We start from the raw sequence: 26,712 nt of genomic DNA, 5'->3' as shown, positions 1-26,712 counted from the left end.
CTGAATCTCCTGGGGAAAATTTAATATTGCTCTTAGAGAGGTTTTCCAGATATTGTATTCCTTAGTACCACAGAGTCAGTAACTTAAATTCCAAAAATAAAGTCATTCACAAAATAAATTCTATAAACATATGCTGCTGTGCTTTAGAAGCTACACCTCTCAACACTGGCCTGGGTTGAGTCCTAGGACTGCTACTCAATGCCTCTGTGATCTTGGGCTTTTAAATATTCCAAGACTCAGCTGCTTCTTCTGTAAAATTGTGGTCTGTAATCTCTGTTTCATGGGAGAGCTGTGTGAAGCTACTAAAATAATATATCTGGAGAGTGCTTTCTTTTTTAAAAGCTATAAAACATTATATAAATGTTAGTTATTATTTTTGTATATATTACATAATGTGAACCCGTATAATACGCTAATTTGAAATTAAACTGAATGTCTCTGTACAACTCAGAGCGAAGTGAGTGAATTCTAGGAGAAGTGAACTCTACCACATTTCCCTGAAGTCTAAATACACAAGAAATGAAAGAGAAGTTCCCCTAAGAAAACATCACTGGGCTGATATTTTAATGGGCTGCTGTGTAATGACTTACATTGAGCTGGGGTGGCACTGCTGGAAGTCCCAAGGTAATGTTGGGCAAAGAGGGAGAGGTATAAAGACTTAGCAGGTTCATGGAATCTTCATGAATTAGAATGCGTTGCTGTGACACCATTTGCTGTTAAAAAAATAAAAAATAAAGAAAAGGCAGTCTCAAAACATTATTATATCATAACATTTGCTGTAAAATGTTCACATTTCAGAAAATACATTTTACAGTGTCATAATTGGACAAAATAGCCAAGTATCTTAATTGCTTATGATTTCTGTATCCAAAAGTTGTATCTGAAAATTAAATTAAAATTTTGTTCATTAAACATAATCACAAAGTCTGAAAAAAAGGGCTTTGTATGTTCATTTTGCAAAATTCTTTTTAATAATTCTACCTTTACCAACCATAATCAGTGTGTCTGTCATCAACTGGTAAAGCAAAACAATTACATCGACTAATTCTTATATATTTTGTATTACTGAGCGATGAATATGTATATAATACTGCTAAAATAATTATTTCTATATAGATTAAACATCATTTTACTGATGGGGAAACTCAAAAGGAAATCTTAGATCAGATGTCACCATACAGGACTTCTATAATTGATAATATCTTTTTTAATATAAAATATATGAACTCTACATGATGTATATTTAGATCATTCATATTCAGAAACTAAGGTAAATGTTAAAATGTTACAAGTTCTTTGTGCCACAATAGCCTTCATTTACACTGAAAATACCTCAAATGTTTTGGCATCGCAGTCCTTTTTACAACAAATACCATTTTTTAATCCAATACTAAGTCATGTTTTCCCACATGTGGCCTAATATGGTTGCTTGAATTACATTTTCTGTTTAACTCTTGCTTCCCTCCCAGAACTCTTCTACAATAAGAGTTACAAAGGTCTTATTAGACTAAGGAACTCTGGCCTGATATGGTCCCCAAGGGAACAACATCCCTGAAAAAGAATACTCCATGTAACAGTATGACACAGTGACTGCTTTCTTCCCAAACAAAAAGCATATGGGACTCCAATAAGAGACCACCTCCAAGAGGGATATTGCACACACGGGCTTTGAGTAAAGTAAATATAATAACTTGTCAAGCATGTTTGGGGGAGCCGTAGATTTTCCCCTGGACGAACCTGGGATATCAATTAACTGGGGAAAATATCATGTGCTAATACAATGCAACCTCAGAATGTCACTGAAGAGTGATGCGCCACCAGAACACAGGATGTTATTCCAAAACATCACCTCAATCATACGTTTGTTTGGAGATGAGTCGTAGCCTTCACATAATACCAGCAGAAGGTTAAATGGAGATTTTTTTTTTTTTTTCACACTGCAACTTGGAATTCCAGGCTAACTCAGATTTTGTTTTTTCTCAAAAGAAGTCAGATATGTCTGTGTGAACACCAAGAGGCATACTGAAACTTTAACATTATATAGACTTCAGATGCAACCCTTTATAAAATCAAAGTTGTCTAAACTGCCATTGCATGAAGATTGCTGGGAATGATTTTTCCTTCCGATGAGACTGCATTATTTTAGAAGCTCTGAATAGCAGCTGCCTATTTGCTCTAGTTAAAAAGGCAAGCTTTTATTTTGCTTACACTAATAATTGCTTTTAACATTAATTTTTGGTTTGGAATACATGTTTGAATAAGAACAAAAAGAATGTATGAGGAGGTAAAAAATATTTTAGCTAGATTATTAGCAGCAAGCTGTCATTTACAATAAAATGGTATTTCACTTACTTATCTGTTTTCATAGAAGAGAAATACGTGTGGAAAAATAAGCATTTTAAACCGTGTATAATATTCATTCCAGGCTGTATTAGCTTATCACAGCACTGAGACTTGACATGCACTGTGGGAATGGCACCAAAGATATACCACAGGCCTCTCTAAAGAGGTCATCTTTGTTTCCCAGGATGAACTTCTGCAATACCTTCCCACCTCATCTCAGAAAGCAAACCTATACTAAAGGAAGAAAAATATTTATTCTTGGATGTAATAATGGCAGCAGCGGACTATCTGTGCATGTGGGCTTTGACTAAAATGAAGACATTTGGGAATATTCTTACGATAGGATTAAACTCCTTAAGTTTCATGTCAAAACTGAGTGGCTTCAAAAAAAAAAAAAACCATTTCCTATGACAGCATACTGATTTTCAGCACCTACTGTGTGCCAAGCCCTCTGCCAGGGACTTCTTCCTAGACACACTTCAGCTTTCATTACTGTTCAGTTATGGATGAAGAAACTGAGTGATTTCCTCAATTCTGGTTCCCATTGGGATCAGCAATAGAACCTTTAAAATGACCCAAGCTATATGATTTGTTGTTAGGTACTGTTGTAGAAGCTACATACCCCACTCTGCAATTACTGAAGGATATGGGAACCATAAAAAAAGTATGGACATGGGGGAAGCTTTAGAAAAGAAGAGGTAGCAAAATTAGGTCCTGAGGCTTATGGAAAGTAATAAACGTATACAACTGGGAACCAGCTGACCTGGGCATGAGAAGGAAGTGAAAGCTCTGATGACTTTTTAGACATGAGGGTCTTCAAGTCACAGAGACAATTCCTGAGGAAACAAGCAAAGTCCTGAGTCCTCCAGGTTCACTGAGAGTACATAGCTGGTTCTGCACACAGAGACTAAGTGGCATAGTATCATATCACAGGACTTCAGGGACTTGGACATTATTTAGTTCATTTCCTTCAATTACAGATAAAGTAGTAGGCACAGAATTTCTATAGGATGACTAGAACCACAAATGACTTCACAGACCTGAAAAAATGTTTTCCTCAAATTATCTTCTTTAAATATAACTTTCTTCAATATGGCTTTTTGATCAGCACAGTCTATCTGTTCCAGGTTAATGTTTTCTTAGCAAGAACCTGGATTTGTACTCCATCTACACTGCTACAAAAGTGTGGACACACTTGAAAGCCAGCTGAACAGGTGGTGAGAGGTACCAATTCACTGAGATAATGAAGGATCCTGACCAGTATTCTTACAAGGCTGGAAGGTTACCCCACCTTAGCATCATGGTGAGATCACAAGCGTTTTCAAGCAAAGCCAGGATTTTTTTTTCAGGAAGCAATTTTGAAACTGATCCAGCCCTTAAATCAAAGCTGTGCTAAAATGCCAACGTTTTACATCTTAGAACATGGGGAAGATGGTTTTAATCTAAAAATTTTTCAGAACCAGAAACTATTGCTGTAGCCAGATAAAATGGAAATTAATATTAAAAGTATACATGACTATCTTTTAACATTCATGAAACAATTAAGAAACAACAATTCAGTTAGAGTAACAGTGTGGGCATTGGAGAGTAGATATACAAAGACGTCCTCCACAACTCAAGTTCATATGCTAGTTTAAGTGCACAGAAAAGTAGAAAACAAACTATAATGATCTGTGATAATTCCTTTAATTAGAACAGGGTTAAATCACTTCAATGGCACAAACCAGACTGTCAGTTTTGTACCAGGCTTTGATAAGTAACTAGCATTTCACCAGAAGGAGCTAGGATGTGACTGAATCAGGTATTGGGTCAGTGGAGGTCTGCTCATATCTTAACAATGACCTTCAAAATGTTTTCTCACCATCATAGCAACTGGAAGACTATCTTATGGATAATATTTGCAATCAGATGAATAAAATACACTGAAAAACTATGTCTCTAGGGCTATTACTTTTGCCATTGAAATCAGAAAGCTATTCATTTCAAAGACTCAAAATCTCTTACAAAAAGAACACTGGCAAAAATTAGAAAAATACAATATCTCAAATGTCATAGAAAGGTAAAAACCATCACATATTGCTGGTGGGACTGTAGACTGGTATAGCAGTTCTGGTGAATAATTCCGAATGATAAAACATTATACTATATACCGTGATCCCCAAATTCCTCTGCTGGGAATTATATCTTCAAGAAATTCTCTCCTAAGCTCTCATCCATCATCATTTAGGGTGATGTCCATGAGTACATATTCAAGCAGTTTTTGGTGGTGAGTGAGAACTGGCAGTCACCAGGGCATCCAACTGGAGAATGGGAGGGAGAATTAAGCACTGCCCACCATAGACTGCCATAGAGATTAAAAGCAAACTATCAGGTATCTACATCCATAGTGACATGACTAGATCTAAAAACACATGCTTAATGATAAAAATAAGAAGTGGAATGAGACTGACAATACCGTGCCATTTTTACCCACTAAAATTTGTGGACATAAAGCAGAAAATGCATTTGATGCACAAGCCGATGCAAACAAAAATAGAGAATGACTGCCTGTGGGTGAAAGGGAAATGGGAGTAGGGGTAGGAGATACAGAAGAAGGAAGGGAAGAAGAGAGAAAGGGAAGGGAAGACTCTTCTCACTTTTTTTTTTTAATTTTTATTTATTTATGATAGTCACACACACACAGAGAGAGAGGCAGAGACATTGGCAGAGGGAGAAGCAGGCTCCATGCACCGGTAGCCCGACGTGGGTCTCCAGGATCGCGCCCTGGGCCAAAGGCAGGCGCCAAACCGCTGCGCCACCCAGGGATCCCTCACTTTTTTTTTTTTAAGATTTTATTTATTATTTATTCACAAGAGACACAGAGGGAGAGGCAGAGTCATGAGGGAGCCTGATGCGGGACTCATTCCCAGGACCCCCAGATGACTGCCTGAGCCAAAGGCAGATGCTCAACCACTGAGCCACCCAGGCCTCCTGACCCTTCTCACTCTTAAGACAAAGAAGTTAAGAGATGACCTTCAAAAGAACACTAGTTATGTAAATAACCACCTACATTTTAAAAAGCTCATAGAAAAAGTTGATGTAGAATTTTAAATTTACTACATGTTCAAAATTACTGACAATATGCATGAGAATCCAAAAAGAATGTAAGTATCTACAGAGTTTTGGTGAGGAGCAGTCTGGACTGGTGAAAAGAAGTGTGGTCTCAGTGTCCTAACACTTGAGCTCTACCAATCACTGGCATATGACTGGGCAGCTGCCCTCCTTCCCTGGACACCAGCTCCTTCCATTTGGGACAGAAGCACCTCTGACTAGCCTGATCTGGAAGCGTCCGTCTGTGTGTACTAGAATGGTGTTCAGGAAGACATGCTTGTAAACTTAATCTGCTGTAGTTTTAAAAGGTCCCAGATCCCCAAATTAGGCTATCTACAAAAAAAAAAAAAAAGAGCCACATTAAAAATAAAAAAACAACAAAGAACCCCAAACCAAAAAAAAAAATATATATTTCCTAGTCATTTCATACTTTTTTATGGTTTTCACAATAATTTTAAATAGTATTCATTTTCTCTTGTCCTTTCAGATAGCCAACAGAAAATGAAAATCTCCACGTGATGAAGAGATTTTTTAGAAACTTAAATCCCTAAGTTTTTATTTTTGCTGGACATCCAAGAATATATATCACTATAAAATGATTTGGATATAAGAAATTATCATTTGACAGGGCTTCCTTTGCATCTAAAAGGCACCGCTGAAGGTCTCATTAAAGGTCTTGCTTTACAATATTGACTCATGTTATTCCTACTAAATAATTCTTTTGTCATAGCAACCTCTTTTCCCCAAAGATGGGGGGAAAGCATTTTATTTTCTGCCATCTAAAACCATAGCTCTACACCCACTCAGAAGGGAGCATAACATTTACAGCAAATGTCACAACAACCATTATGAAACAATAGGCAGATGAGTCATGTGAGATTGGGGCAACACGAGTGACATTTCAGATGATTTTAGAGTGCTTAACCTTATTATTAGAACTCTTTTAAAAAAATCGTTTGTATCTGCTGGAAAAAAAATTATTTAAAAAACAGCATAGCAGAGCCAGCCACTAATGTTCAAATAGAAATAAACCAGCTGCTTGGCTACTGTTAACATAGCTATCAAATAAATCTACGGCATCTAAAATAATGGTGTTGATATTCATGGAAACATTTGAACCCACAGGCCCACAGTATTAACAATAAAGTAACTAGATAGGTAAAGACATTTCTGACTGGAGCTGGAAATAGAAACTCCTGAGGTTTCAGCTCCCCAACCAAGTTTACAAATGAGTAAAACAAGTAGCTCCAACAATCCGAGTTCAGGACTGAGCATATGTAAGAAATAGAAGAAATGGAACAGAAGTGGTCAGAGCAGATGGAGACTCACTCTCACATGTGACTTGCTGGCTTGAAGACAAACATGCTAATGAGTTTTCCCTACTAGGAGTCAGTATTGATAACAACAACAAAAAATGAACTCGTTTCACACGTCGCAATTCACCACCCGCCTTCCCAACACTGATTCCTCACGGCAAAGCTGTTGGGAGTAGTAGGTATCACTACCTTTCACTAGATAAGGAATCCGAGGTCAGGGGCAAGTTTAGCAACTTAACCAATGATGAGAAAGGAGCTGGTTTTGGAACCAGGTTTCTGTGGAGCCTTCTGAATAGAAGACCCATACGTTTGAATTCGCTTGTGCTGTTTCCTAAAACTTAGGAGTAAATTCTCCTCCTACGTCCATCTTCACCCCCATCTAAATCATACAGGACATGTGAATTACAAGATAAATTTTTTTTTTTTTGCCTAAGCCTCGAATCAGCCTGAGATACAGCCTTACTTTCCTATTTCCTAAGCAGTAAAAGGGAGTGGAATCCTATTCATTTACAAGGGCTCTGAAAGAATTAGGTGAAATGTTTTTCTACTGACAGGTCACAGAATGAAGCATTCATACAAATGTACACTGTTGAACTATTTTAAAGTGAAAACTCACCTGTGCTGCTTAACCAAATCTTTTGTAAATGGTGAAGTATACAACTAGCTTGGCTTTTGAAAGTATAGTAGGTGATGTATATTTTTCATGCCTCAAACTATTTCTGTTGATAGGAAATTACACACTATTGTTAATCTTGGAAGATGTCTGTAAAAATCAAACTAAATCCAAAATGATTGTAAATCAAGAATTGGCTGAAAATATCTGTTTTCCTCTCTTTCTAGTTTAGGTGGAAGCATTTTGTGTTACAGAGCTAGGATGTTAATTTGTTGAGAGTTTCTGTCTGAATTCCGCTGTCTCTTTAGCTCCAGCATGAATTACATTACAGGCCTCTGTAAATGCAGTGCAGCAGAAAACCACATGTTAGCCATCAGGGCTGAATTTTTTGTTTTGGGCCATGGAGAGGCTACCCATCAGTGCATAAAGGTCTGTCTACCTGGCCTTTTGGATCATAGTTCAGGCACACAATTAATTCATTATGGAGTAAGTCACTGCTCGCTTTTGAACTAGTCTTTCCAGCTTTGGAGGTGAATGTCCTGTCACTGACCTGAAGAAATACCTCTACTCTTTCAAACTCCATTAAATCACATTTCCTTCTGTTTTTTTTTTTTTTTTTTTTTAACTGGTGGGGGTGGAAGGCAAAGTTTGTAGTAACAGAATGTTCAGTAAGTAGATGAAAAGGTAGAGCAACCTAAGCATATTTGTGATAGTGAAGGTTTTAGGAATAACAAATAGATTAAAGCAACATAAGCAAAATCCTTTTAATCTTCATTCTTTAATGTATTTTGAAATTTAAAGATAGGGTCACATCATCTGGGATACTCAATTTAACATGTCATTAAAAGTTTGAAGTAAAGAAGTTTCCATTTATTTCCAATCTCACAAATATATATTTCTTGGTGTTCTTCTATGCTGTACTAAGTACTGTATCCGTATACATGTATTCATAATGAAAGAGTATATGCATCTTCCTCTTTAGTAACAAACCATGTCTCCCCCAACCCTTTCTACCTTGCTCGCTCCAGAGAGGTAACCATCCTGCTGAATTTTGTGTCCATCACACCCTTACCCTTTGTAAAATATACTGTTACTACATATGCTTTCCCAATCAAGATATTACACTGCCATTTCTGAACCTACTAAAATATTATCACAGACTGTAAGTGGGCATCTGTACCTTTTAGCCCTAACAATGCATTTCTAAGAATCGTCATTGCTGTCTGACATAGTTTACTGTGTCATTGCTTTTTTCCAAGGGCACAGAATTCATCTCAAGCTGATTTAGAATCCAGACCCAAGAATCACATTCTTCAAACTGAGAGGCAATGGAAACCTAAAGTTTTTAGAAACGTCTATGACCAAGTTGTTGTTTTTCCTGGAAACTGATTAAAGGGTCACGAAAATGGACCAATACTGAGATAGAATTGAACTAACAGAAATACAATACCTATAACCAACAGTCCAAGAATACCACTTATATCTCTGATCACAACTATATGTGATGTACTCATCCTATCTGGTACCATGTTTTAGAAGGGACAATGAAAAAAGAAAAAGAGGGACAGCAGGACCATGAATAACAAGAAATAGATGAAGGACCTGGAAATATTGTTGAGGCCTGAATTGTTAGTCTTCAACTATCTGAAAGCTGATCATAAGCAAGAGAGTGTCTATCTCTTCTGGCTATTTCCCTTGGAAAATTGAAGGAAAGTTTTGAAATTTAGAATGCAAGTGTATTCACCTAGAGAGAATTTATATTTGCTTTTTTTTTAAGATTTTATTTATTCATGAGAGACAGAGAGAGAGAGAGAGAGAGGCAGAGACACAGGAGGAGGGAGAAGCAGGCTCCATGCAGGGAGCCCGACGTGGGACTCGATCCCGGGACTCCAGGATCACACCCTGGGCCAAAGGCAGGTGCTAAACTGCTGAGCTACCCAGGGATCCCTATATTTGCTTCTCTAGACACCTAGGGGCCCTAACAAATCTGGGGCACTTTAAAACCAAATTAACAGTTTGAAGGTATGTAAATTTGGGCTACAACTCCATGCAAGAACTAGCTTCTGGTTAAAACTTCGGAGAAAAAAAAAAAAAAAGAAACTTCGGAGAAATCCTGTCCCTGCTCTGGTGTATATCCAGACACTTCTGGGGGTTGCGGTGAGGGACTCACCAACATAGTATAGACATGAGCTTTTGAAATTTCAGTTTAATGTTTCATATTAGATTATCCTGCTTGGTCAATAGGGAGCTTTAACCTTCTATTTTGAGTTTTGTGAGGCCCTGAAAACCAAAACTGAAAACCAAGTACACAAATGTCCTTAGAAAAAAAGTAATTTCACTGGTGTCAGTCCTTTACTTATCAGGAATAACGTCTGGTTCTCTGCCTTCAATGGTGTCAGTCCTTTACTTACCAGGAATAACCTCTGGTTTTCTGCCTTCAATTATAGTTTGGCCTGGTAATTTTACAATTTATAAATAATTTATTATAAGTGTGTGTATGAAATTATAGAGACGCAGATATTGACATAATGTACAGAAGACATTTCTGTCGAACTAATTCTCCAAAATCAACTGAGCTGTCTCAGGAAACAGCAAAGGGAGATGCCTAGTAGAAGTGCTCTAGAGAAAGTCTGATAATTACACATCAGGAAAGCTATATAGATGATCCAAGAATCAGAGATTTGATCAGTCTTTCAACTCTAAGTTACCATGACTATATCAAATACAAGAGAAGAAGCACGTTACAGTTACATAGGAGAAGTTATTGTACCAGCTTTCCCTGCATAGAGCAATTCATGGTAAGGAGGATTTATAATGACAGAAAATCAAGAGCAAGAGTTTCAGTCAGCTGACGGTGTCTTCAAAACATCTGATTTCATAAGAGTGGCTGTTTACAGACTGTTTCCTTTGCTTGGCCTATTACCAAAACTACATAGAAAAATTCCTGTTGACTCACAAATGTATTTTGTATCTTGGGTGTCAAATAAATTATGTGTTGAAAACAAGTGTTTTAGGGTTGACTGCACACACTCATATCGATTTCCTTTAATATTTCATTCTTCAAAAACAGAGTTCATATGTTATTCACCTTCATATTCCCATTACCAGGCAAAACAATTGGCACTTAGTAGGTCCTCAGCAAATGTTCGCTCAGGAGAACCCTAGGTTCCTCAGCTATAATACTCCAATTACATCTTCATTACTCTCTAGGGAAAGTAGATAAATCCTACTTTGTGAGGCTGTTCTTCTGTAAGGTTTGCACAAAGTTGTTTTTACTTATTTATGCGTCCACCCTCATCAGAAAAGAACACAAGAATCAAATACAACACTACTAAGTTGTGCATCTGTAGGGCAGTGTATATGCTGCATCCCTAAGAGTAGTTTCTTCGAGGATTACATTTTATTATTTTCAAACTGTAATTGTCATCCAAACTTGGTAAATAAGATCAAATTTAATTCAATTCCATACATGATAAGACTCTATGAAAAATAACTAAGAGCAGGTGGCTTTACACTTCAATTCAGAAATATCACTTTGTCTTACAGGGCTAACCAAGGACCTAATATTTAAAAGAGCCAAAATAATAAAAGTCTTACCTCCGCATGAGGAGTAGGTGGCAAAACTGAAGTCTCATTTTCAGTAACATTTCCAGTTGGCCCATTGTTTGGTGAGCTGGGGCCAGACCCTGGAGAACTGCTACTGACTGAGGATTCTGGAAAACATTGTGAAGCACAGATTCATGAAAACCATACAAGGATGAGCTTTACTTACATTCTAAACAATATACTGCCCCAAACATTGCTTTCCTCACCTATGGGAACAACAAGCACCATTTCAGTCCACAGTAAGGACTGTGCAAAATTATGAAACATTTCTGAATTCTACCACTTTTCCCCTTTGTTTTCACCATTAAAAATACAACACATTACTGCATAGTTTCTAGATAAGTAAGAACAGTTGGAGAACATTATAGGAGCTTTTGATGAGGCAAAATAAATAAATAAATAAATAAAGGTCATAGGCATAAAATTCTTAAAGGCATCTTTCTCACTGCCTTTCTATTTGTCTTACATTTTGATGAATCTGCTTTTTTGCTTTGATTCTTTCTTATTTGCTTTTAACCAGAAAAATGCACCTTAAAAATACTTCAAGGAGCTTCTTTTCCCCCAGACTGCTAACTCCTGTCTTTCCTGGGTGACTAAATACTGATTTCTCATTAATGTCTCATTTTCATATCCTGTCTTCAAAAACAAAAACGAAAAAGTTATTTTTTTTGCACCTGCCTTGTCAGTTTAAAATCATATTATTTATATCTTAGCAATATGCAGACAGAAGTATTTCCTTATGTAGAAATCGCTGCCGTGAGCCTGAGAATTCAAGGCAACAAATAAATACTGCAAAAGGGTTCTACAGCATGGCACTGGACAAGTTCTGGAGGGGGACGTAGCAGCTGATTTTCTGGGAAAACTGAGGAAATCTCAGAAAAGAAATGAGATGGCAACTGGCTTGAAGAGAAGTAGAAGTAGTTCTCGAAATGGAGACAGTGGAGAAGAAGGGAGTGCACGAGAAAGCACTGTAGGCACAGGGAGATGCTGAGCCTTAGGATTTTTAAATAATGCGGCTTTGGTGGGAAGAGGGAGCAGAAAATTGAGGAACTTATAAAAGAGGGAAATGGCGAATGGTTCCCAGGTCAATTCTTGGGAGGAAAGGGGGCACAGGGTTTGGAAAAAGCATGTACTTGATCCTAGGAAACAGACAAGGGAGATGGAGAGGTATAAGAAGAACAGCAATACCAATTTAACTGCTACATGATACCATGATTGGTCTCTGACTAGATAGTAAAAATAATTAGTATGAAGATCCAAACAGAGCTCATCCAAATTTCATGAAAGCTGGCAGAGAAAGGAGGAGGAGCATAGGTAATAAAGCTGTCTTTCTGGTACTTTGGATCCTCCAAAGGCATTTAGATTAAGTACAACATACTAGTTTAAAAAACCTACAAAAGTGTCCACAAGTCCCAGCTCACTGACCGAAGATGTGCATCTAATAAACACAGAAGTCTCTCTTTGAATATACATTTTTTTCCTCAGATTAAAGGGGGAGGGAGTCATTATCTCTCAACATCAGGGAAAGAACAATATGGTGTTTCAAAACTCAAGAAACTTGAGTAAAACTCCAGTAAATCATAACTCCTTTCAGTTAGAAATCATCATTACCCAGGTAGGTATTAACCAAAATCCCCGTGCAAGTTAGCAAGTGACTGTGGGGAAAAAGTTATGATCAAGAAGAGATTAATAGGAAAATAGAAAAGAACATTGGGATAAATAAATAAGACCTTAATCAGATTCTAACAAACACACAAAAACAAACAACAAAAGCAAAGCAATGTATATGGCTTTCTATTTTCTTCAGGCTTTCCTGTTATGAGGGAGTGTACTCTCTCCGATTAGAAAAATCACATATCTATTTACATTAGACAGTTGATATCTTCATCTTCTTTACATTCTTTAAAATGGACTCAGTCCCCAAATTCCCAATCCCACCAAGTACCTCTATCATGAAAACCTGAGGAAGATTTTTATTTACTTAAGTACAAATCTGTGTTTTGAAAAACAAGTCTTCAGCTCTGAATTTAGAATTGATCCAAACTAGTGATTATATTTGATATTGAAAAATAAATATAAACTTCAGTAAAGCAATACTTATTTATCTATTTCGTGTTCCTCATCTGTTAAGGAAAAATGCTCCAACCATTACTTTTCTTCAGATAAACACTTCAATTTGCCAGGAATGAATAGGAGACTACATACTCATTTTTTTCCTAAATAACCTGTAAAACTACCAAGTTGCATTAGTATTCTGTACTTTCCCACTTCCACCCCCACAATTTTTTTCCCTTTTGTCTCCTCAAAGTAGGCACTAGCATGGCCACAGGAGATAGAGAAAACAAATAATTTTGAAAAACTATTATCCTTACCTGCTAATAATAAGACCTGATCTTGGAGAAATAATAATAATTGACTACATTGGTACAAGCACAATCTTCCTTGAGAATGGAAGGAAATGGTTGCAGATTTCTACTTCTTTATGGATGCAACCAAAAGAAACGACCAACTATAATGCATATAGTTCCAAGTAGGTACTCAATAAACAGTAGTCAGTATTATTACTTTGGCTAGTCTTTTTGGTTCTTATATCCCTCGGTCTTCTCTAATTTCAGACCAGGTACAACTGGGACTAGAAAGCTTTGTAAGACATCAGGTTGAATTTCCTAACCTGTTCACCCCACCACTAACCAGGCAGCTAAAAAAATAAGAACTCTTCCATTTGAGACTAGTGAAAATGACAGTTTCTTTCCCTTCCTAAAAGGCAATATATCCCCCTCCTGCCATAAGTCCCAGTTCACTAGTAAACACATAAAGTCATTTATGAGTTCTGTAAATTTGTTGAAAAGTCAAGGTTTTGCTGTTCCACATAGTTTAATTTTCCCAGATGTATTTTGTACATTCATGTCTGAATATGGGGAAGTGTTCTTCTTGGACCTCCCTCTGCTCATTGCTGATCAAATTTCATTAAAAGTTATACTCTTCTGGTTGGCATTCCTAAAACGGACTGCCTGTTTCTAAAAAGATTAAGGTGAGCTTTGGCGTTCCCTAGTTATGCCTAGATTGACACACAGTTCTGTTTTTCATTCATTTCCTGTTTGACACAGTTGGTGAATGCATGGCAAGGTTTACTGAGCTACTTGTGAATTTTCAATATAATTTCCTTTCAAGACATGTTTCTCCTCAAAATAACTTTTAATATGCAACAGCCATATTTACTCTACGCTATTTATTTTCATTCCTCCTACCGGCATTTTTTAGTGTATGTCTGCACAGTCCTCAATTACCTGTCACCTCAAACATTCGCTTCTTGAATGAAGTGACAACATTTCCATCCTTCCGCCTGAGTAAGGGGCTGCTTCTCCTCTCTGCCACTTTCTGTTTTAACCTGGACCGCACCTTCAAGTTGGGCTCAGAGGCTGGGGATTGAGACAAAGAAAATAGATAAAAATTAAAAAATAGAGAGCCAGTTGCTCCTGTGTATAAAAAAACGGCTCACTCTCTTCTTGGTTCCTTCTCAGCTCAAATTAAAATTCCAAGCATGTCAATAAGGCATTAGCTCTAAATGAATTAAACAGACAAATATAGTAATTATTTTTTATGAAATGTGCAAAATGCTTTTCTATTTCTTTAAAGGTAAAGCAAAAAAAGTAAAAATAGAAGTTTTCTACTTATTTTATCTGACAGAACTGGGATTGCTGGGAAGTTTTAATCACTAAATACGTTTGGGTCAGAGTAAGATTTATTATGCGTCATTGTCAGCTCTCTTAATTCTCTCCAGGGTGAAACTCAATACCCACAAAAACAGTACCCTAATGTGATTTTAGAGACTCTGGCCTGACTTCTGGTAATAAGAGGACACCTCTGTAGCATATAATTTACGTCTAATTCTGACTCCTGGAGTATTTCTTTGTCGGTAGTCTCTAACCTGAAATCCTGAGAAAATATACTCATTATCATAACACCAAACCAAGTAGAGTCACTATGAATAAGAAAGGGTGGTCAGATCTTAGAATTGGAAGTTCAGAGTAAGGTTCTATGTTCCAACGTACAAATGCACATTATTCATACATATGTTACTATTTCTTTGCTTAAACGATTCTCTCTAAATAGTGATGCTCTATAATTTAGATATTATGGATTAGGTTTCTACATAATTATACTCTAAAAGAATGGGAACATTAGACTGAGTCCCTATGTAATTCAAACCAGAGATGATGATGATGATGATGATGATGATGATGATGATGCGGGGGGGGGGGGTGAGGGAAAGGGGGTTTCCAATGACAACTAGCATTCACAGAGTAGTTTCTATGTCCACTACTATTCTAAATGCTTTTTTCAAGATTAACTCATTTAACCATAAAAAAAATCCATCTGGGTCAGATTCTATTTATACCCTGATTATAACGAGGAAACCAACACACAGCCAGTGTAAGTAACTTGCCCAAGGTCTCATAGGTCAAAAGGGAGGACACCATGATCTATACCTAGATAATCTAGCTCAAGTCCAATCTTCTAAATACTGAAAATATTGCTCCTCCATCTCTCCTCATGTATGAACACCATAACAATTATAAACCATTTCCCAAAGTTCTACTAATCATCCATATCAGACACAATGTTATGATGCAGTTAGAATTTCTGATCAGTGAAAATGTTTCCTTTGAAGGCATTTTCTGTTTTTGCCTGACTGCAAAGGTTCTCAAAGTAGAACTTACAATGCTTTCTTCCTTTCTTTCTCCTTCTTGCTTGCTTGTTTTTATGTTTAGATTTCAACTATCCATACCTTAGTGTTGCCTTTGTTCTTTTCTGTTTCCCTTCTCTTACCTGAGACTGAGAATCCCTGCATACTAGGCTTGAAATAGGAACTTGAAAAAAATAGGTCATTACAAGATAAAACAAGTTAATTTTTTGGTGTTTTATGGCTGAAAATATTGAGAACATGAAAAGGGGCAGCTGGAAAGCATTGTATGGTGAAAGAGGGAGTGGGCAGAGACCAAATCTTAAAAACAAGCAGCTCAGTGTGTGGAGCCCTGCACTTCCGCCCCCCGCCCCCTAACTTTGAGGCAAAGACCAGAAGCAGTTTGGGCAAAGCACTGAAGATCTTCCAGATCTTCCAGGAGTGTCAACCCACTTGAACTTAGTGGGGAAGTCTGAATCTGAATTGCTAGCATCCGATTTGCCTGGGATTAAAGGGAGAAATGGAACTGTATTAATTCACTTAGATTTGATTCTCCATACATATTTATTTTAAAATTCCTTTAGAAGCACCAGTTTTCATCTCTACAAAAAGCTGTCAGTAAATATAATCATCTGAAACCTAGCATGGAAGAAATGAGGAATCCCTATGCGCTAACTATATTTGTTTCCACTGTAGCCTCGCTTATGACCAGAAGAGAAAAATCACAAATTCGTAGACTTTGTCCTAGATGGGCCTTTGCTATGAATTTAAAGTAATAAATGGTACTGACTGGCTGTCCAGAGGAAGTAGATCAATTGGTTAGTCACTAAAAGATGGAGTAGAAAGTGCACTCTGTTTTCTGTGGGAAGAGATGAAGTGGAGTCCACTTCCCAGCTATGAGATAGTCAGTGAAATTCCAGTGCTTTCTGAGCCTGACTCTTCACTTGTAAAACATGAAAATCTAACACCGTCCTTATTTTTTAAAATATTTTATTTATTTATTCATGAGAGACACAGAGGGAGAGAAAGAGAGGCAGATACATAGGCAGAGAGAGAAGCAGGTTCCCTGTAGGGAGCTTGAGGCGGGACTTGATGCCCAGACTCTGGAATCATGCCCCGAGCCAAAGGCAGACTCTCAACCACTGAGCCACCCAGGCATCCCTAACACCTTCTTTATGGCCACCTGATTACATACCTGAAAATAACTGTGAAGACCTGGGTGAATGCAAAAGGGAAGAAAAGTTTTATGGAATTTTAATTATTGCTATTCCCACTAAGGGTTGTACAGTTAGGAGGGACAGAGCCAGGACTGGGCCCCACATCCCCTGATTCTCAGTCCAGTCCTCCTCTCTTTTCTCACACATTGCACCAGCTGGGGCCAAGTTTCTGCAATCAAGACAAAAATGTGCCAAAAGCTTGGAAAAACAGCATATGCCATTTAAACATTCTACATGAAACCTAGAATTCCATAAGCTTTTTAGGAAAAAATGACTTTTCAGGTCAGTACATAGCTTTCATTCCTACATTTGTCTGTATGAGAATGGGCTGGATATACAGTTCTTAAAATTTTTTCAAAGGTCAACACAAAATAAGTGAACACCAGACTAGGAATGAGAACTGAGTTCTGGCCTTGTATCTATTAGCTACTAAAATCAATAACCTTGAATAATTCATTGTCTCACTGAATGTCGGTTCACTTATGCAAATTAGCTACAGATTACTAGTAGTTCCTGGAGTATATCGGCTTTGGTTGAATTAGTTTGTATCTTTAAACCTCAGTTTTTCATGTAAAAAAATGGGGACTTTTTTTTTTTCTGTTTTGTCCCCCCTGCCCCCGCCCCCATTTACTCCAATGGATTCCGTTTTCCTTCTGTGTCTGAGCCGATAGGGCTAAATCCTGAGGTTGTATCACTCCTGTCCTTTGCTGGTTGGATTTCATATGAGCTCACCTACTAGTAGAACTGATTACTGACAGAAGATTAAGGAGGAAGGAGGAGCCAGGGTGTCCTTTGCTCTCTCTGCTGCAGTGTTGCTTTGTCTCTTCCTGATTTCATCTCTCTCTAGAGGCTTCTCCATGGTTCCAGCTTTCCTAGCACTCCAGGAATATCATTTTCTCTCCTTACTTTCTCCACACTAGGGATAGGAATGGCTTCTCACTATTGCTATTTTCTGGGTGCCTCAACATCCCTAAGCAGTTGTAAGTTTCCTTTCCAAAAAGCCTATGGCTGATATTGTGTAGGTTCTATTTCCTAGCAAGACTCTGACTTACAAAGTCTCACATTTTGCAAAGTTATTGTAGAATCAAGTAAAATAATGGGATAAACCAGTGGTTCTCAGGGAAGATTCTGACACCAGAGGACAGTTGGCAGTGTCTGGAGACATTTTTGATGGTCAGTTATAGTGTAAAGCTATTGGAATCTAGTGGGTAGAAGCCCAGAGATGCTGCTAAACATCTTACAATGCACAGGGCAATCCCCACAACCAAGAATTATCTGAACTCAAATGTCAGTATTGTTAAGTGAGAGAAACCCTGGGGTTACTAATTAGTAAATGGCAGTTTCTAATGACTGTGCTAAACGGAGATGACCAAAGGAGGCAATACTATCTGATAGCAATTCTCAGTGAGGATGTAGAAGAAGAAAATAAAGAAAAGATTATCAGAAATTAGGGAGAACTATAGGTTGCTTGAAAATATTCAATATTTTGATACATTGTATACTTAGAAATTTATTTGAAAACCTTTTTAAAAGATTTATTTGATTGAGAGAGAGTACAAGCAGGGGGAGAGATAGAAGGAGAGGGAGACAAAATCTTCAGGTAGACTCCCAACTGAGTGTGAAGCCCAATGCAGGGCTCAATCCCGAGACCCTGAGACCATGACCTGAGCCAAAATCTAAAGTCAGATGCTCAATCAACTGAGTCAGCCAGGTGCCCCCATTTGAAAATATTTTTTAATACCACTGACATTTCTAAAGAAAGCAAAATAAATCAACTTTATGCAGAAAGATGTAATTCTTAGTTTTCGGAAGGATTTGAGGCATTGTGGTGTTTTTTTAATCTTTTTTTAGTTTAGGACATAGCTTTTTAAAAACTAGGAATCATTAATATTTTATAAGTGCAACAGTTTATTTTTTTTTCAAAATATACAATACACGACTTTTCTCAGTAAAGAACTATATCTACAAGTTCTAGTAAAAACTTTTGTCTGTATTTCAATACTGGTCTGAGCCACCAGAGGCATTTGTATCTCAGTGGTAAGGGCGAATGATGGAATGATAGATAATCATCATTTAGTCCATGAAATGCTTTATAAACTCACTCCTAATATTTCAGAAGCCCACACACCAAAGCTCAGCATGATATATACCCAAGGAGTAGAATTAATGACCTATTGTGCTGACTCAGTTTTCAGTTAGAGTTAATTCCATTTTTAATGCTCTGGTCTCCCCAAAGGCTGAAGATTTCCATTCCAGTGATTTACTAATGGGATGCTAATCCTCAAGAGACCAGATAGAGATCACTAACTGGGGAGACATTCTGCTTGTATCTCAATGTATTTCATGCCTAGTTGCACTAATTGCCTTTCTATTTTTACCCCACACCCATCACTCTCTACATCTCAATTAATCACAGAAACAGAAGGCAAGCTTTTTAGTGTGTGTGCCCATCTGAATGCATTTGTCTGCTGAGATGAAAACTTTGCATGAAAAATTGATCATTATTTAAATGAAAACAATGAATATTAAAATCAAGAGGACAGACCTGAAAGCTTTTGCTCTTTTTCACTTAAGCAAAATTAAGAAGAGAACAAAAGGAAACAGAAAACATGTGCAAGATGCCTCTCAAGCTAAATGTCTCAAATCTCTCTTTTCTTCCTAATCTCCATGTGCAGAATGAACTTAGGTGTGGCAGGGTATGAGAACAAACAATGGGAAAGAAATAGGAGAGTCAGGTAGAGAAGCACAGGCTAAAAAATTAGGATTCCAACAGTAAGTGACAAGGCCCAGACTTGTCATTTCACTGAGAGATTGGTGTGAGTGTGGGGGGTCATTTCTGCACACTACACACACCCACACACACACATACACACACACACAAAGTATTTTTTGGAGAAGTACAAGTCCCCAACACAAAAAGACCAGACTCAGATTTCAATGCTAACTTTTCATGTACTAACTGCAACCCCGGGTGAGTTGTTTGACTTCCGTGAATCATTTTATCATCTATTGCAGAGCAGTAATGATGCCTACCATAGATATATCACAGTGGAAAATTAAAGGGGTGGAAGAAAGTACTTAGCTCACGGATGGCTATCACAAAAGAAGTCACTGAATAGATAGATGTTGAATAGATGAATGTTTTAGGTAGTCTATATGTAAGACTAAGGAATTTAGATCAAAACAAAACAAAACAAAAAAAGTAGAAAGATAGAGAACTACAACTGGTTCACTGCCTTTGCCTAGTGCAATGTTGCTTATATAAACAACAACAAAAATAGCAATAGCCCTCTTCTGATCTTTTACTCAGTGTATTTTAAATCCTTTTTTAAAAAAGATTTTATTTATTTATTCATGAGAGACACACACAGTGAGAGAGAGAGAGAGAGAGAGAGAAGCAGAGACACAGGCAGAGGGAGAAGCAGACTCCATGTGGGGAACCCGATGTGTGACTCCATCCCAGGTCCCCAGGATCTTACCCTGGGCTGCAGGCGGTGCTAAACCACTGTGCCACTGGTGCTGCCCTAAAATCCTTTTTTGTTGCTAATTGACTCTATGTACTTTCCTTAGTGGGTAGTTTTTTTTTTAACTTACCTTTATTATCTATTTAGTTTTCTGTCTTAAATATGTTACCTTCTACTAAGAATGACTGCCTACTGTGTGCATTTTGTCTCTGTTCACTTTTTTTTAAAGATTTTATTTATTTATTCATGAGAGAGAGGGGGAGAAAGAGAGGCAGAGACACAGGCAAAGGGAGAAGCAGGCTCCATGCAGGGAACCTGAAATGGGACTTGATCCTGGAGTTCCAGGATCACACCCTAAGCTGAAGACAGACACTCAACCACTGAGCTACCCAGGTGTCCCTTTGTTTACTTTAAATCCGAAATTATGAATATTCTTTACACGAATAATTTTGACAAAAATTCAATACCACATATCATAGTATATAGAAGTTATTCATTCTCATTGGAAATTAACATAAAGACAAAAGGAATACACTGGTATTGAGTAATGGTTAATCATACAATTAATTAAGATAATTCATGATCAATCAAAATTCATTGATTAATAAATGGATCTTTATACTAATGAATATTTGAGTTATTCAACAATTTTACCTGCAGTGCACATTTAGTACTATAATCACAAGTGAAGGTGAGGGTTCTATTGACAACTTCAGATTCCTTCTCTGGCGTTGTCATTCTTTCCTGCTATACCAGATATCTGTGGGTTTGTCCACCCAACCCCTCTCTCTCCTGGATTTCTCCTGCTCTTTCCCACCCACAGGGCTACCTAGGGGCTGCCAAATTCCAACATCCTGTCACTTGGAACCAACCACGTAAAATCTGTCATTCATTCACTTTTTTTTGAATGTCCTTTAGGGAGATTAGGTTTCCTGCCTGAGTCACTTCTTCCTTTCAGGCTAGCTCTGTAGGAATCCATGCCATGTGTGAACTGTTCAATTAAGCAATCATTACAATTAAGAAAAGATACTTTCGGGACACAGAAACCTCTCTAATCTAGTTGATCTAAAGATATAGGTTACTCTAATTAAAACTTTTCATAATTAGAAAAAGGCTATGTGTTTTCAAAATTAGCATTTAGAATAATACTATAAATCTAACACAACTTATGCTTTTTATTTGGCTCAGATAATATAGATCCTTAATGTTATGAGTCAGATTTTGTTTTGGTATCAGGGAGCAACATTTCTAATCTAACTCTAATTATAACCATTTAATAATACGTAATTCATTTATACAAGTCTAAAAAAAATCATTTCTTTGGTAATTTTAGCTTCTAGTAACTAGCTACATTTATGGTAATTTATGAATGCAATTTCCTGAAGAAATTATAATGCTATTCTTTTTGATTCAGAAATAGTTTGCAGACATCTATCCATCTTCTTATTGAGAATATGCCAAATATATCTATTTATTAAAAAAGGATTATTCTTTTTCAAAAAGCATATTGGTAAACGTTACTCACATTACTCAGTTTACAGTGTGGTTTTCTGAAGTGTTCATTTTATAACATATATTGTTATCTTCTGATTATGTAGATCATATATGTTCAAAACTTTTGAAATGGAACAAATTGAGTTTAGCCTGCTAACATGTTTAAACTTTTGTGCTTTGTACACAAAAGTATTTATTTGAAAATGAGGATCAAATTACATTTATGATTGTATACCGTTTGTTCACTTAATAATGTATGTGGAGTCATTTCACAGGCAATTATATATTCTCTAATGATTCCACTGGGGCCACCAGGGTGGCTCAGTTGATTAAGTGTCTGCCTTTGGCTCACATCATGATCTCAGGGTTCTGGGATGGAGCCTTGGGTCATGCTTTCCGATCAGAGGTAGTCTGCTTATTATCCCTTTCCCTCTGTTCCTCCCCTCTCCCCTGCTCATGCTCTGTCTCTCTCTAATAAATAAAAATCTTAAAAAAGAGTTTAAAAATAAAATGATCCCATTTATTTTGTTTTATTTTATTTTACTTATTTAATTAATTAATTTATTTAATTAATTTATTTTTTAATTGTTTTCACTTAAAAATCTATTATGAATCTTTTCCCAAGCAGTTGTATATTCTTTTAAAAACACATTATATGGATATACCATATATTATTTAGCCACATTTACATGGGAGTATACAATATTTTATTTAAATATTTGATAACTAGACATTTAGGTGATCTACAGTGCTGCTCAGAAAGGCAGCACAGTGGCACCATCATTATGAATCTATATGTGCATTTGTGGAGTATTTCCTCCCATCATTTGACATGGGAATTTAATTCTTAGGTTCCTCATAACTGAAAACAACCACGACCACCTTGATATGATTAGAAAAGTGCAAATGGGCATACAGGGCAGAGAGTATTACCAAGTCCTAGGGAGCAGCTCGGAGCAGCATGGGAAAACAATATACAGAGGTCCTAGATAACAGGAATGTGGTCTAGAATGGGAAGGTTCTTAGCTCTGGGTAGGCCTTTTCCCTTAGTGTTTATGGATGCTTCATTTGTGAGCCAGAGCAGGTACTTCTAAAGCTCAAAGGCCCATGACAGGACACTCAGTTTCCTCTATCTAAGAGCAGTACTCCATGCTGAATCCTATACCCTTTTTCATACCATTTTTCACCAGAGTGCCTGGTGCTCAGCTGGCTTAGCACTTAGTAGAAATTCATTGAATGAATAAATGGATATACGGATTGCTGCTCAATGGTAGTTTTATTTATTTGTTTTTTGATACTAAAACAAACAGAGGAGGAAATAACAATTTTCTTTGAATTTTTAGGACACTTAAAGTACAATGCCCATTTTTAACATGCTTTAATCAAACAATATGATTCTGGTCAGAAACAAATTATAATGTTATAAAACATTTCATCACTTTTTATAGTTAAAATGAAATTTTTCTGTTCAATTGGTTCCATTGTTAATGGCATCTAATTAAGAGCTGCTGAATAATAATATTGAGAACCTAGGCTGCAAGTTCCATGAGGGTTGGGAATGGGTCTAGTTCTGTCTCATTGCTTATTCAGCACTTCTGCTATACCTACTACATAGAATAAATCCATGGGTTACTGAATGTGAATGTGAAAAAGGGTGTGTTAAGTGCTGAGGCAACCACTTCAACGATATAATAGAAAGCCTTTGTCTTCCAGGTATTCATGGTCTTGCAAAAATGAATGATAGACTAATGATGATCAATGCCATGTGATAAGTATACTTAGCAGCATACTTATATAAGTATAGACTTATATACTTAGCAGTATACTTATACAGCAGCGTTGTGACTGAAAGGCAGGGTGGGGAAACTGGGTGCTAAATGAGACTCTGACAGGCAGAGGTGGGAGGCAACCTCATCCATGGGGAAGTGAGGGCAAATTCAAAGAATAAAGATTAAATATGCTAACAAGGTGGGGAAGGGATACTGAAAGGAAGATAAGGCTTTAAAGAAATGTCGAGCAAAATTTAGCAAAATTATGCAATACTAAGAGAGGCTATTCAATGTGTATCTTCAAACTCCCTCTCTCTGTATGTCTCCTTAGCACGTGGACATGCTCGCATCTTTCCCATTCAAATAAAAATAAACCCTCCTGAGATACAAATATTATTAGCTACTCTCTGCATTTATACTTTAATTCACAGTCAAGTTTTTTTTTCTAAAGTAGCCTTACACTTGCCACCACCACTTCCTAACCTCAAACCACTGCAATATGGCTCTAACCCCTCACTGTTTCACTGAAATTACTCTACCACACATAGTGCTCAGAACAGTAAATGTAATAATTTTGTGTCTATTCTCAGTACATAGCAACTACAGAGACTCATGGTGAGTCTCAATAAACAGTTGCTGAACGAATAAATGCATGCTTGCATATATCCAAGCATGAAAGAAAACTTAATTAAAGACTGGCTTTCAAGTGATGTTGAGAAGAGAACTAGTTGAACTTCAACTTTTCTAATTTGTAAGAGTTTCTTGACACTGAATGTTATGGCAAGAGGTCTTATAGATCAGATGCAGAATGCAGAAGGAATTTCATTTTTCTGGCAAGCACCAAAAATAACATGTTTTGGATTCAAGGAATCAAAGAATACTTTCTTTTTATGTTTTAATTTTTTCAAGTATAAAATATTTACCTAAGTAAAGAGAAATTTTGAAAATCTGTATTTTGAAAATACAACAAAATATTGAATTGTCATTTCAATAAAACAAGCTAGATTAGGAGCATATTCAGTCTTCTTCAATCCCGTTTCTAATAAAGTCTTCCTTCTGAATTAGTATTTCACAATTTAAATAATGTTCTACTTTTGGGGGAATCTGAATTTATAAATATATTTATATCTTTTTTACTAAAGGCTTTCTTAGTTCTAAAATTCTATCTACATTTATAAACAAAAATTCAGAATTTATCATTTAATTCTGCTAATAATCTTTCAGTAATGAGCTAATTTCTGTCTATGCATGAAAAAAATTATACCATGTACTTTACAGTTTTATTTACTTCCTTTATTAGATATATCTTTTATACTATTTTAAATAGAAGTGTTATGAAGAGTAATTTTATTTGTGATGTAAAGCTTTTTAACACACTTTCTACCCAGACACTTCCTAAGAGCTACATGTGTAAACATAGATGTGAACTAATATCATGACAGGGTGAGGACGTCTTAGGAGGTGAGATCTGCGCTGGAGCAGCCCACTATTTGATAAGGACACCATTTCTCCAAAAAACCCACCATATAGTCAGGACTATATGGTCCAGAAATTAATACCTACCACCTAATAACTCCCTGGGGATCACCATAAATCTAACCTTTTCCATACATATTTGTGCTCTCAGCATGAACCTTACTTGGTCACATTCATAAGAGGCTGGTGTTGTTTCCCAGTCCTGACTCTGCCACTAATGGTGTGATTGGGTCAAGTATTGTTCGATGTCTCTATGCTTCAATTTTCATGCCTGCAAATGTGGACAATAATATTCATTCCTTTGACTTTAAAGAGTTCAGAAGTATTGAAGAGAATGATATGCGGTAAATATAGTAAAATCACTGTCTAACCTTAAATGCTATAACCCTTATTTTCTTTATATATATGGCTTTCAACTTTTTGTCTCTGATGTTTACCTGAAAAATTTCAGTTTATTCCCATAAAACTGTTAAATCATTGTCTAGCTTGTTACTTCATTTGTTTTGTTTTCTTCTGACTTACCCAGTTTATAGCCATCCAAAAGCAGTCACTCAGTCTCTTTCTTACAAAATATTACTGTGAATTAAACTCTTAAAAATTTGGGGCACCTGAGTGGCTCAGTGGCTCAGTGGTTGAGCCTTTGGCTCAGGTCATGATCCCCACAGGGAGCCTGCTTCTCCCTCTGCCTGTGTCTCTGCCTCAGTGTGTTGCTCATGAATAAATAAATAAAATATTTTTTTTAAAAACCATTAAATTCTTAAAAATCCTTTCATAATCTTCCTATATTTCTGAATACCTAAAGAGATATATACTAGCTCCTATTTTACTCTATACTCTTATTTATTCTTCTAAGATAAATTTATTCAGTGCCTATTATGAGCTCTCTGAAGATGCTTGGTATTTAACAGTAAACTAGCCATAGATACTATCCTGAAAGATTTCTCACCTAAGTAGAGAACATTAATTTTAATATAGACATATACACACAAAGATATGTGCAGCTGTATTTGGGCATATTTTTGGAATAAGGTATGTAGTGAGTATTTAGGGTAGCCTGGTGGGTGACAGGTACCAAGAGAAGTTTCACAGAGGGGAAGTATGTGTCAGCTGAGCATTTACAAAAAAGTAAGAACTATTCAAGCATACGCTTTAGGAAAAGCAATGACCATTTGGAAAATCAGCTGTGAATGGCTTTCATGAGTGTGAAACAGAGTTTTTTATGGGATTGCAACTTGTTTAGTACTGTTGGGGCAAGCCATATGAGAAAGTAGAGCAGGGACAGGTTAGGAGAGAAGGTTAGGGCAAGAGGGTAGAAGGGAGAAGGAGAAAGGGTGTGAATGCCACATAAGTACTTCGGCCGTAGAAGATGACAGAAGAGGTGTTACATGATTCTTAAGTAGGAGGGTAAGGTGACTAGATTTAAAATTTAGAAAGATGGAAGGTGGACTGGACAAGAGTATGCTGGAGTCAGAGAATGGTCAATAACCGGAATGGGCAATGAACTAAATGGGTATTGAGCTGCAACAGAAGGCATGATGAGAAAGTGGAGGCTTAAGAGCAAATGATGGCAGAAGAATCCCTGATGAGATAAAGGAGAACCAGCTGCCCAGGGCGCCTCCAGCTTTCTGGATGAGGTCACT

The 26,712-nt window shown here is 36.9% G+C and overlaps 1 protein-coding gene across 41 annotated transcripts in view; it reads right to left on the bottom strand.

Moving 5' to 3' along the window:
• HDAC9 (histone deacetylase 9) overlaps nt 1–26,712 on the bottom strand; it is a 1,020,499-nt gene that overhangs the window by 378,080 nt on the left and 615,707 nt on the right. For 30 of the 41 annotated variants that reach the window (XM_049093664.1, XM_049093655.1, XM_049093656.1 and 27 more), the window contains 3 exons: nt 14,256–14,387; nt 10,960–11,075; nt 591–713 (listed from right to left, as the gene is read on the bottom strand). In XM_049093664.1, coding sequence (XP_048949621.1) covers nt 591–713; nt 10,960–11,075; nt 14,256–14,387 — 371 coding nt within the window. The remainder of the gene's footprint in view (nt 1–590; nt 714–10,959; nt 11,076–14,255; nt 14,388–26,712) is intronic. The other 11 variants (XM_035698222.2, XM_049093669.1, XM_035698226.2 and 8 more) reach the window with 1 other exon arrangement.

Source organism: Canis lupus, chromosome 14 (assembly GCF_003254725.2).
Source record: "Canis lupus dingo isolate Sandy chromosome 14, ASM325472v2, whole genome shotgun sequence".
Lineage (NCBI taxonomy): Eukaryota > Metazoa > Chordata > Mammalia > Carnivora > Canidae > Canis > Canis lupus.
The sequence above is the reverse complement of the archived record's forward strand: the minus strand, read 5'-3'. Positions and strand labels throughout refer to the sequence as shown.